At 63.5% G+C, this 12,035-nt stretch overlaps 1 protein-coding gene across 1 annotated transcript in view; it reads right to left on the reverse strand.

Moving 5' to 3' along the window:
* PLCD3 (phospholipase C delta 3) overlaps window positions 1-7,364 on the reverse strand; it is a 56,285-nt gene extending 48,921 nt beyond the window's left edge. The window contains exon 1 of the mRNA XM_065422839.1: window positions 7,268-7,364. Within this exon, the coding sequence (XP_065278911.1) occupies window positions 7,268-7,364 (97 nt within the window). The remainder of the gene's footprint in view (window positions 1-7,267) is intronic.
* Window positions 7,365-12,035: the final 4,671 nt, after the last annotated feature.

The raw sequence follows: 12,035 nt of genomic DNA on the forward strand, positions 1-12,035 counted from the left end.
GGTACACGCACTGCAGCAGCCGGGCCTGCGGGGGCTACTGGCACACGGAGCCATAGGGTAAGTTGGGGCGAGCTCAGTGGTATGTCCCATTTGACAAAGCACTCTCCCAGCCGTGCAGCACAGATTGGGGGCATGGTGCCAGCTAGGGCAATGCCACCCACGCACTCGCCCCTCCACACCCTGCAGCACCACAGCCGTCCCACCCAAGTACTGGCCTGACCCTGCTTAGCCCCTGAGAGGATGACCCCCACCCCACCCCAAGCCCTACTCCTGGCATTGCTTCGGGTGATGCTGATACAGGACTGGCACGTCCAGCAGTGATCTCAATCCAGATTGCGGCTGGCTCGGAGGGGACACAAAGCCCCCAGCAGCCCCTCTCCCCACGGAGAGCTGGTACCCAGCCCGTTCAGGCAGGCACTCACCTTGCAGGGGCGCAGACACACCGGCCATCCCGTATCACTGCTCCTTTGCTAGCACCGATAGCCCAGGTGCCAAGGGGAATGGGGGATGGGCAGAAGGGGAACCCTGTATCCAGGATTGCAGACAAAATCCTGTTCCACTGAGTCCCTGGGACGCCCTGACGTGTCCCAGCGAGCCTGGCCCATGCAGCAGGCCGGGGAGCCCTCCCTGGGAAGGGGGAGGAGGTTTGGCTCGGTCTGGCTCCCTGGGCAGGGCAGGGTGCTGCTGCAGACAGCCTGTTGGCAGGTCGGGCCCCACGTGCCGACCTGCATCAGCCCTATCTGTTGAGCCTTGTTCTGATGAGCTCGTCCGCAGGCAGGCAGAGGCAATGGGACTCGGAGTCCAGGAGCAGCTCGGTCAGCAGCTCATGGCAAGAGGGGAGCTCAGACACTAGTGCCTGGTCCCTTACCGACCCCGCCGCACCCACACAGCTGTGCTGGGCCTACCGCCTGCCACGCAGCCCTCTGCCCACCCGGCCCCTCGGAGCCCTGGCCGCCACGTGCGCTTGGCTGCCAGCCTCACGTGCTTACACTAGCCCTGGCCTATCAGAGGGTGGCAGCTCACGGCATTTAACTGCAGATCCAGAGTCAGATTGCAGTGACTTCGGAGTAAGTGCAGTGACCCCGGATTGACACCAGTTAAAGCGCATCAGACTCCAGCCAGTGGCCAGAAAGCAGACGCTGTTGCAATGGCCCCTTCCTGCTCCGTCTCCGCTCCCTGTCGGTGCCTGAGTCACATCTGCCCCCGGCACAGCCACACACACGCCACAGGAACTACAGAGAAGTCTCCTGCTTCACAGCAGAGCACTCCGCCCCGTCTGGTGAGGCCAGACAGTCCACGAGATTACATAGATTTGGGGCCAGGTTCTCCACTGCCCGGCACCGTGTGTCACCATTTACACCAGTGCAAAGTAAGCGTGAAATGCTGCTAAGCGGGAAAGGGAGCGATCTGCACCCTTTGCACTGGTGTGATTGACTGCAGGAGGTGCAGGGCGATGGCCAGGCAGGCCCTGCAAGCTAAAGACCTGGACTCCCTCCACTCACTGTTTTAGTGTCCTTGTTTCAGGCTCACTAGATCTGCACTGTCCTCTCCCCTCCCCCACGTGCAGGGTCCTCCGCCTTTCACATTCCACACCTCTGCCTGTGCAGCCCAGACCCACCCAGCATCCCCCTCCCAACAGCAACCTGGCAAGGGCCCCCTGGGCATGACCGGGGGCCTCATCCAAGGAACATGAAACAGGAACTTTTCTCTATGAAACCTCAGCTTGGAGGGCAACGGTGAAAATGGCAAACTGGTTCCTGCCTGAGATCTCTGGGGCTGGGACACAAGCAGCTGGGGGGCGAGGGGGGGGGCAGGGAGGAGAGAAAATAGAAGCAATTTGCCGAGTCTTAGCTTTATGCCAAGTGGTTAGGTGGCTGCATTGCAAATCCCCAACAAGGAGACAGTTCTGGGGGCAGCCTGAGCAGGAATGGGCCACGGTCCATCTATCTCTGTTTCCACCTCCCCCCCCACATCACTTGCTGTCGGAGGCCTGAGGGGGTCCCTTAGCTTGGAGAGAGCGGGGCACTCGCCCGGGCTGTGCCTGCTCTGTGGCTAGCGGATTTGCCCCCGGAAGTGTCAATCCAGCACCAGTCACCGGAGCGAAATTCTCTCTCACACCCGTGTAAGAGCATTTCTGCTTCCCATCCCTCGAAGCCCCTCCCAGGGCAGCCCTTGTGGAGTCCCTGCCCCGCTGCTGGGCTGGGGGAAAGCAGAGGATGGTGGGAGAAAAACCAGGCAAACCGTGCACATCCAAAGGCAGATTTATCCAGCCCAGGCCCCTTTGTGGGGCAGGGGGTTACGTCCCTTTTGCTGTACAGCTCCAGGGGACACACAGCAAACTCATTCAGATGAGCCACTGGGGGATTCTTTCTGGCCCTCCCCTCACCCTCGCTCCATTCCTGCTGTCAGGTGAGGTGTGCCCTGCACGCCACGGGAAACTGAACTGAACGCTCCTTGCTGGGGCTGGCGGAAGCTCCGGTTCCCCAGGAGACAGGAGGGTTTTCACCAAATGCTGCCTTCCCCCCAGGGATAACCCTTTCCCTGCTCCAGGAGTAACAACGTCTGGGCTCCAGCACAGAGCCCCTGGGCTCACTCACTCACGGTTCCACAAACTGGTCACTAACACAGTCCTGGGATCCCCTTGTCCCCCAGGAACAGCTCCAGCCCAGCACCGATAGCTCAGGATCCAAAGGCAGGTCAGGCCCCCGGCCAGCACACATGCGCTGAGTGCGCTGTAGCAGGACAAATCGCTCTCTGATGGCCTCAGAGGCACTCAGCCAGAAAGGAAGCTAGCCCAGGGATGTGTAACTTACAGGTGTCTGGGCCTGAAGGCTTCCAGGAGTCTCATCAAATGGAAAAGGGCACCTGAGCTCTCTCAATCTGAGGGCCAGACCCACCGAGGTACCTGGGCGCTGCAGGCTGGGCGGGCACTGTAACAGCCACCATAGGTGCCCTGCCTCATGGAGTCCCCAGCCCCAAGCTGGGTGCCCAGGCTCCCCATTCCGCAGGAGCCAGCCCGCTGAGCAGGGTGTCTCCAAAGCAGGAGTGAAATGCGGAGCAAAGGGGCAGGGCTCAGCGCCCAGCTCCCCGAAGGTCTGGGGGCCTCGACTGACAGGCTGGAATCCCTCCACTTGGGAGCCTGAAGTGTGAGCCCTCTTCTGGGCCAGGTCAGCAGCTGAGATAGCCCAGGCCTGGCTTGGGAAGTGAGCCCGTCACCCAGGGGTCAACGCACTCACCCGGAGGTGGCAGGTCCCTGCTAGGTCAGCCCGGCTGTGTCGCTGCAGCACAGACAAGCCTGTAACTGACTAGCTAGTCCTTGGAGCAGTGCCCTGACCCCCAGCTGACCGAGTCAGTCTCCCTGGCCCAGGAACAAAGGGAAAAGACTCCAACAGGAGAGAGCCAGCCCCACCCAGACCAGCCTGGTGGCTGGGGCTCTCCGCTGGGCTGCGGGAGACCCGGGTTCACGTCCCTGCTGCTGATCAGGCAGAGCCACGACTTGAATCTGGGTGTCCCACCCGGCCAGCAGGTCACACACAAATTCCCAGCCTGCTCGCCTGCCGTTGTCCTTTGTCAGGCGCCCAGAGAGCACGGACGGGCTCGGGCCCGGTGGCGAACGCCTGGCTTGAGAACCCGGGCTGCTCATTAGCTGTGGGGCCAGCAGATACTTGGGTGCCTGTGGGGTTCGCTGGCAGCCGAGGGGCAGTTTTGAGAATGTCAGTGGGGCCCAAAAGGTGGAGTGAGGTGTCTAACTCCCTGTGTGCTCTGGTCCTGCCTGCCTGGCTTACACACACCCCTGCAGTGCCAGGCCTTGGTCAGCGGTTGTGCTTTTCCCTGGAGGAAAGCGTCATGTTGCCTAACATTTCCCCCATGGCAACTAGCACCTTAACCCCTTCACTGCTGCACTTGAGTCAGCTGCAGTTTCACCACGACTGCCACGGTGAATGCAATGCTAGCGTGTGAGAACCTATCTCAAGAAGCTTTAATACACTTGCAAACCAGATTACAGAGTACATATTATCGAGCCGGCGCGTACGCTCTGAAGAACTGGGTTGTGTTTACGCAGGTTATTTGAGTGTGCACTAGCTAAAGTTAATGAAACGTAATGCCCCCATGTAGACAAGCCCTTGCCCTCGAGGCACGTAAGTACGGTATTATCCTCACCTACAGGAGTCTTGTGGCTGATGCACAGGACTGGGAGTCAGGAGACGTGGGTTTTAGTTCTGGCTCTGCCACTGGCTCCTTAGGCAAGTCATTTCCCCTCTCTGTGCCTCACTTTCCCCACCTGAAAAATGGGAATAATAGTACTCGCCTGCCTCTCAAGGGGGTTGTGATGCTTAACTCACTCACGCTTGTGAAATGCTTTGAGATCCTCAGATTAAGGCAGCCATAGCACTGTGGATTATTTTACAGCTGGGTAAACTGAGGCACAGAGAGGTTAGTGACTTGCCCAGGGTCACACTCGGTTGTAACCAGAACCCAGGAGCTGGGCGTAATAAGTGCTACTACTTAGCGCTTACACATCTCCCCACACTGCAAACAATCCACGGCAAGAATCACTATCCCCACTTTTCAGATGAGGAAATGGAGTCCCAGGGAGAGGAAGCAACTTTCCCAAGGTGTCAGCGCAGGAACAGAGCCCAGGACTGAGTGTCTTCTGCTCTAACACTAGCCCACACACTCTTTCTAGCTCAGCCACATCAATCACAAAGTCAAAACCCAACCTCAAGGCCAGAGGTAAAGCTATAGAGTGACCCCCTGGAACAAAGAGCTGTGGATACCGGGACCAGTTCAAGTCACGAAAGCACTTGCTATCCCCAGGGGATGGGGTGGAATCAGGGCCGGCACCAGGGTTTTGGCCGCCCCAAGCAGCCAAAACAAAAAAAAAAAAAGAAGAAGCCGCGATCGCGATCTGCGGCGGCAATTCGGCACGAGGTCCTTCGCTCCCAGGCGGAGTGAGGGACCGTCCGCCGAATTGCCGCCGAATACCTGGACGTGCCGCCCCTCTCCGGAGCCGCCGCCCCAAGCACCTGCTTGGCAAGCTGGCGCCTGGAGCCGGCCCTGGGTGGAATGATACTGGACAGTCAGCTCCGTGTGTACAGCACGTGGCCCTACGGCCGCTCTAGGCCCCCCGACTGGAGCCTTGTGGTGCTACAAATGATGCCATCACAGATCAGCTGCAGACTGGGGGCCTGCCTGGAAGAGGTTTTAATCAAACATTGGGCTCAGTGGGGGAAACTCTCTGGCCCGTGCTCTACAGGAGGTCGGACTGGGTGATCTAATCATCCCTTCTGGCCTTAAGCTCTCTGAATCTATGACATGCCCCTTTGCTCCAAGGCTTGCGCCGTATGGTTCAGTACGAGTTCCTGGCCACATTCACGCCGGCTCGGGGTCTCTGGCCATCTCACTTGCATTCCAAGCTCCTGTTCCCAGAGTCAAATCTTGAGTTTAAAAGAAGTCGCCCTAGCAGAAATGCCGCATTCAGGCTTTGGGGTTTAGTTATTAATTTAGCACTGGTGAGAAGGGCCAGGTGGACCAGCCTGCCCGCCCTGGCAAATGCCACACTCACCTCGAGTGATGCCTTCAGGGGTAACAGGGAGACGCCAGACTTCCAAAGAGCCCGACATGCTGGGGGCACTGTGGGTGCTGAGCACTTCGAAATCCAGCACAGAGGCTGCAGGACCCACGCAGGCCTTGGCGTCTCAGCCATGGCTGCCGGCACGGGGCTCCTTCACGACCAGCTGCGACGCGGGAACGGGACTGAGACCCACCAAACTCATTGTGTACTGGCCACTGAGCAGTGCTCACTATTATGCTGGGTTAGTTGTGAAAGCAGCCTAGAGGCCTCGTATTGCACCACCACCCCTGGGCCAGCCAGTCCCCCGGACACTTGACTTTTGGATCGCGAACAACTGTGGATTTTATTGCACAAAAAATTTACTGCAACAAAATGGGCATTAACCCCTTAGTTGCTGCAGCCTCTTTGCTCCCCCATGTTCCGGGGGCATCCCCAACAAACAGTGGCCACGCACCCAAGACCTGGGGCAGGGCTGGACATGGGGCCTGTCGTCAAGTGGATTGAGTGGGAATCAGCAGCATCCATGGATGGCAATGGGAGACTCCAGCAGGTCTTTTGCCCTGGAGGAAGGGAGCTCCTGGCCACGGCCCAGGCACGTCCCCACAGTCAGGTCCTCAGTGCGGGTTGGAAGCGAAGACGGGGCAGCTCTATGGAAGGGAACACTGCCCAGCTGGGAGTGTGGACCCGGCATGCATCTGCCAGGCACCACAGGCCCCCACCAGAGCCCAGCTCCAGCCGTGCCAGAGCCCCCATCCTGGGGCAGCCCTTGCCCACCCGAAGTGCTCAGCACCCACTGCCCCCTCTGCAGCTTGCAGCCCCCCAGCCCATGAATCCAGCTGGGAGCAGGGTCTGTTTCATCCTTAACCCGCCCTCCTGGCCAGTTCTGGAGGGGGGCTCAGCTCCGGGTGCTGCTGAGGCCATGGGGGGGGGGGGGATGTTCCACAGACATGGGAGGGGGGATTACAATAAAGCCAAGTGTCCAGCCCACAGGCAGCTATTAACCCCTCACGGTGCCCACTCCTACCCTCGAGGGAAGCCCTGCCCTCTGTGTCTTGGCCCAGGATCCTGGGGGGCAGCCACTCATCTGCACCTTTGCCTGGAGCCCTGGGGGCTGACCCCCACCTGTCTGCGCCTTGGCCCGGAGCCCTGGGGGCTGCCTCCAGCCCACCCCCAGGTCGGTGCCTTGGCCCGGGGAAGGCTCCTGGCAGCAGCACAGGGCCAGAGGCCGGTTCTGTAACCGGACCCCCAACAGCAGCGTCCCAGCTTCCCCCCCCCCCCCGCCCGCCCCACCGGACCCCGCGCAGCCCTCGCCGAGCCAGCCGGGCCGGGGGGAGACAAGCAGGAGCCGCGCCCAGCAGCGAACTCCTGCCCCGGAGCCCCGGGGCTGTGACCCGCCCGGCTGGAGCAGGAGTAGGGCCCGGCTCGGGGGCACAGCGTGGGGAGCATCCCCGGGCGAGCCCCAGCGCCCATCCTCGCGGCTTCGGGCCCCGCGGGCCGAACACTCCCGTCCCGCACTTCGGGGAAGTTCCGATCCGGATGCCTTGGCGCGAGCCTGGCCCGAGCTGTATCCGAGACACCCCCTCCCGCAAGTGTGCGCCTTGGCCGGGGTCCGGGGGGCTGCCGGGCTGCGGGGTGTCTGGGCAGGATCGGGCCCGGGCCGGGCGGACGGGGCGGGGGGCCCCGGGCACTCACCCATTTTCTTTAAGGCTCTGTCCGGGCGCCTGGTGCCGCCGCCGCCGTCCTGCGGGGGCTGCTCCGGCCGGGATTTCTTCCTCCAGCCGCAGATCATGGTGTCCGGGCCAGGCCGAGCCCCGGGGCCACTCCGCCCGCCGCGGGCTCCCTGCGCGGAGCGAGCCGCCTGCGCGCGGGTCTCAGAGCCGCCGGAGCCAGCGCCCGTCCCAGCCGGCGCGGGGAGGCGCAGGGAAGGAGTCACATTTCAGGGCACGGAGAGCGATTATGAACCGCGTGGGGCTGGAGAGCTCCTCCCACGGGCTGCGCCGCCCCGGGCCACCGCACCAGCGGGCAGCGCCTGTTTGCTGCGCGGGGGCGGGGGGCACAGCCTAGCAGGGCCGCCCAGAGGGGGGGGCAAGTGGGGCAATTTGCCCCGGGCCCCGCAGGGGCCCCCACGAGAGTTTTTCGGGGCCCCTGGAGCGGAGTCCTTCACTCGCTCGGGGGCCCCGGAAAACTCTCGCGGGGCCCGGGCCCCCGGAGCTTCTTCCGCTCCGGGTCTTCGGCGACAGTTCGACGGCGGGGGGGTCCTTCCGTCCCGGGACCCGCCGCCGAAGTGCCCTGAAGACCCGCGGCGGGGGCCCCCTGCCGCCGAAGACCCCAGGCCCCCGGATCCTCTGGGCGGCCCTGCAGCGCAGCACCCCTGGGGCAACACCTCCCAAACTGGGTCTGTGAGCCCGGAGCGGCAGGAGACGGGCACTGCCCCAGGGCAGGAGATGGGCTCTGTGAGCCCGGAGCGGCAGGAGACGGGCACTGCCCCAGGGCAGGAGATGGGCTCTGTGAGCCCGGAGCGGCAGGAGACGGGCACTGCCCCAGGGCAGGAGAGAGGCTCTGTGAGCCCGGAGCGGCAGGAGACGGGCACTGCCCCAGGGCAGGAGATGGGCTCTGTGAGCCTGGACCGGCAGGAGACGGGCACTGCCCCAGGGCAGGAGAGAGGCTCTGTGAGCCCGGAGCGGCAGGAGACGGGCACTGCCCCAGGGCAGGAGATGGGCTCTGTGAGCCCGGAGCGGCAGGAGATGGGCACTGCCCGAGGGCAGGAGATGGGCTCTGTGAGCCCGGAGCGGCAGGAGACGGGCACTGCCCCAGGGCAGGAGATGGGCTCTGTGAGCCCGGAGCGGCAGGAGACGGGCACTGCCCCAGGGCAGGAGAGAGGCTCTGTGAGCCCGGAGCGGCAGGAGACGGGCACTGCCCCAGGGCAGGAGATGGGCTCTGTGAGCCCGGAGCGGCAGGAGACGGGCACTGCCCCAGGGCAGGAGATGGGCTCTGTGAGCCTGGACCGGCAGGAGACGGGCACTGCCCCAGGGCAGGAGAGAGGCTCTGTGAGCCCGGAGCGGCAGGAGACGGGCACTGCCCCAGGGCAGGAGATGGGCTCTGTGAGCCCGGAGCGGCAGGAGATGGGCACTGCCCGAGGGCAGGAGATGGGCTCTGTGAGCCTGGACCGGCAGGAGATGGGCACTGCCCGAGGGCAGGAGATGGGCTCTGTGAGCCCGGAGCGGCAGGAGACGGGCACTGCCCCAGGGCAGGAGAAGGGCTCTGTGAGCCCGGAGCGGCAGGAGACGGGCACTGCCCCAGGGCAGGAGAGAGGCTCTGTGAGCCCGGAGCGGCAGGAGACGGGCACTGCCCCAGGGCAGGAGAGAGGCTCTGTGAGCCCGGAGCGGCAGGAGACGGGCACTGCCCCAGGGCAGGAGAAGGGCTCTGTGAGCCCAGAGCGGCAGGAGATGGGCACTGCCCGAGGGCAGGAGATGGGCTCTGTGAGCCCGGAGCGGCAGGAGACGGGCACTGCCCCAGGGCAGGAGATGGGCTCTGTGAGCCCGGACCGGCAGGAGATGGGCACTGCCCGAGGGCAGGAGATGGGCTCTGTGAGCCCGGAGCGGCAGGAGACGGGCACTGCCCCAGGGCAGGAGAAGGGCTCTGTGAGCCCGGAGCGGCAGGAGACGGGCACTGCCCCAGGGCAGGAGATGGGCTCTGTGAGCCCGGAGCGGCAGGAGACGGGCACTGCCCGAGGGCAGGAGAGAGGCTCTGTGAGCCCAGAGCGGCAGGAGACGGGCACTGCCCCAGGGCAGGAGAAGGGCTCTGTGAGCCCGGAGCGGCAGGAGACGGGCACTGCCCCAGGGCAGGAGATGGGCTCTGTGAGCCTGGACCGGCAGGAGACGGGCACTGCCCGAGGGCAGGAGAGAGGCTCTGTGAGCCCGGAGCAGCAGGAGATGGGCACTGCCCCAGGGCAGGAGAAGGGCTCTGTGAGCCCGGAGCAGCAGGAGATGGGCACTGCCCCAGGGCAGAAGAAGGGCTCTGTGAGCCCGGAGCGGCAGGAGACAGGCACTGCCCCAGGGCAGGAGAAGGGCTCTGTGAGCCCGGAGCGGCAGGAGACGGGCACTGCCCCAGGGCAGGAGATGGGCTCTGTGAGCCCGGAGCGGCAGGAGATGGGCACTGCCCGAGGGCAGGAGAAGGGCTCTGTGAGCCCGGAGCGGCAGGAGACGGGCACTGCCCCAGGGCAGGAGAGAGGCTCTGTGAGCCCGGAGCGGCAGGAGACGGGCACTGCCCCAGGGCAGAAGAGAGGCTCTGTGAGCCCGGAGCTGCAGGAGACGGGCACTGCCCGAGGGCAGGAGAGAGGCTCTGTGAGCCCGGAGCGGCAGGAGACGGGCACTGCCCCAGGGCAGGAGAGAGGCTCTGTGAGCCCGGAGCGGCAGGAGACGGGCACTGCCCCAGGGCAGAAGAGAGGCTCTGTGAGCCCGGAGCTGCAGGAGACGGGCACTGCCCGAGGGCAGGAGAGAGGCTCTGTGAGCCTGGAGCGGCAGGAGACGGGCACTGCCCCAGGGCAGGAGAGAGGCTCTGTGAGCCCGGAGCGGCAGGAGACGGGCACTGCCCCAGGGCAGGAGAGAGGCTCTGTGAGCCTGGAGCGGCAGGAGACGGGCACTGCCCCAGGGCAGGAGAGAGGCTCTGTGAGCCCGGAGCGGCAGGAGACGGGCACTGCCCCAGGGCAGGAGAGAGGCTCTGTGAGCCCGGAGCGGCAGGAGACGGGCACTGCCCCAGGGCAGAAGAGAGGCTCTGTGAGCCCGGAGCTGCAGGAGACGGGCACTGCCCGAGGGCAGGAGAGAGGCTCTGTGAGCCTGGAGCGGCAGGAGACGGGCACTGCCCCAGGGCAGGAGAGAGGCTCTGTGAGCCCGGAGCGGCAGGAGACGGGCACTGCCCCAGGGCAGGAGAAGGGCTCTGTGAGCCCGGAGCGGCAGGAGACGGGCACTGCCCCAGGGCAGGAGAAGGGCTCTATGAGCCTGGAGCAGCAGGAGACGGGCACTGCCCCAGGGCAGGAGAGAGGCTCTGTGAGCCCGGAGCGGCAGGAGACGGGCACTGCCCCAGGGCAGGAGACGGGCGCGGTCCAGCATGAGAGGCACTGAGGTGGCCCTGCCCAGTCTGGTCAGCGCCTGGCCCTAGCAGCCACATTCTAGGCCTGGCCCATCAGCGTGAAGGGCCCAGGGATCACTGGCCAATCACCTCCTGCCTCTGGGACCTCTGGCACCGGTGCCCACGTTCTCCCCTCCCAGGGAATGCCCAGCAACAGGCTGGGCCTGGGGGCGTCTCCCACCCCTCCCAGGGTGGGCCTGAGGAGTTTTCTTGCCCAGGGTAGGGGACATTTTAGGTGCCCACCAAACAGCTGAGCAAAAACAACACCACAAAACAAAACCACAACCCAGTAGTTGTCATTCAGGGCAACCACCCTGATCGCCTGCCCCTCCGGCTGGCCCTGTGCTACCAGAGCCAGCACCAGCGTCAGCGCCCTCCCCTGCCAATCTGCTTCAGGGGGTGGTACTTTCCACGGAACCCAGACCCCAGGACAAGCACAGGCTGGCAGGCTGAGTGTTCCCAGTGGGGCTGGAGCCAGGCTCGGAGACCCACCCCCCTCATCAGGTGTCAGAGCCCCGGCTCCAGTCCAAGCAGGAATATCTACGCTGCTATTTTTAGCCCGGTGAGCCCAAGTCAGTTGACCTGGCTCTGAGACTCACTGCCCTGAGGGTTTTGCAGTGGAGATGTGCCCTGGACACACACCCACCACAGGGCCTGGGATCTGAAAGTGCTGCAGCAGGAATTGTTCCCAGCAATGACTAGGGGTTTTTTTCCCCTGTATTCTCCAGGCCTCAACTGGCCAGTGTCCTCTGTGCAGCCTGGCTCACACTTGCCTTCCCCGCCTCGTGTTGTAGCCAGTTTCAAGGACTGAGGAAGGCAACAGGCAAGGGGCATGGCACTCTGTATTAAATCATAGAATATCAGGGTTGGAAGGGACCTCAGGAGGTATCTAGTCCAACCCCCCGGTTCAAAGCAGGACCAATCCCCAGACAGATTTTTACCCCAGTTCCCTAAATGGCCCCCTCAAGGATTGAGCTCACAACCCTGGGTTTAGCAGGCCAATGCTCAAACCACAGAGCTATCCCTCCCCCCCAAATGGCATTACCTGTCTCCCAGTCACTGATAACTTGGAAGAACGTGATCGTGACCACTTATAGATCTATGTCCTAACAGGTAAAGCACAAGATGGTGTATTAGCTGGTGTCTGCTCCAGACCACCAAATCAGACTGGGGAACTGAATGACCGGCTCCTTACGCAGCTATCTATAATGTGCAGGGGGAAAAGCTGCGTGATCCTGGGGGACGTCGATCTGAGTGACACATGCCAGAGGTCTCATGCTGCCAGCACTAAAACATCCTGGGCATTTCTAAATATTATAAATGACAATTTCCT

The sequence above is a fragment of the Emys orbicularis genome, chromosome 25 (genome assembly GCF_028017835.1).
Source record: "Emys orbicularis isolate rEmyOrb1 chromosome 25, rEmyOrb1.hap1, whole genome shotgun sequence".
NCBI lineage: Eukaryota > Metazoa > Chordata > Testudines > Emydidae > Emys > Emys orbicularis.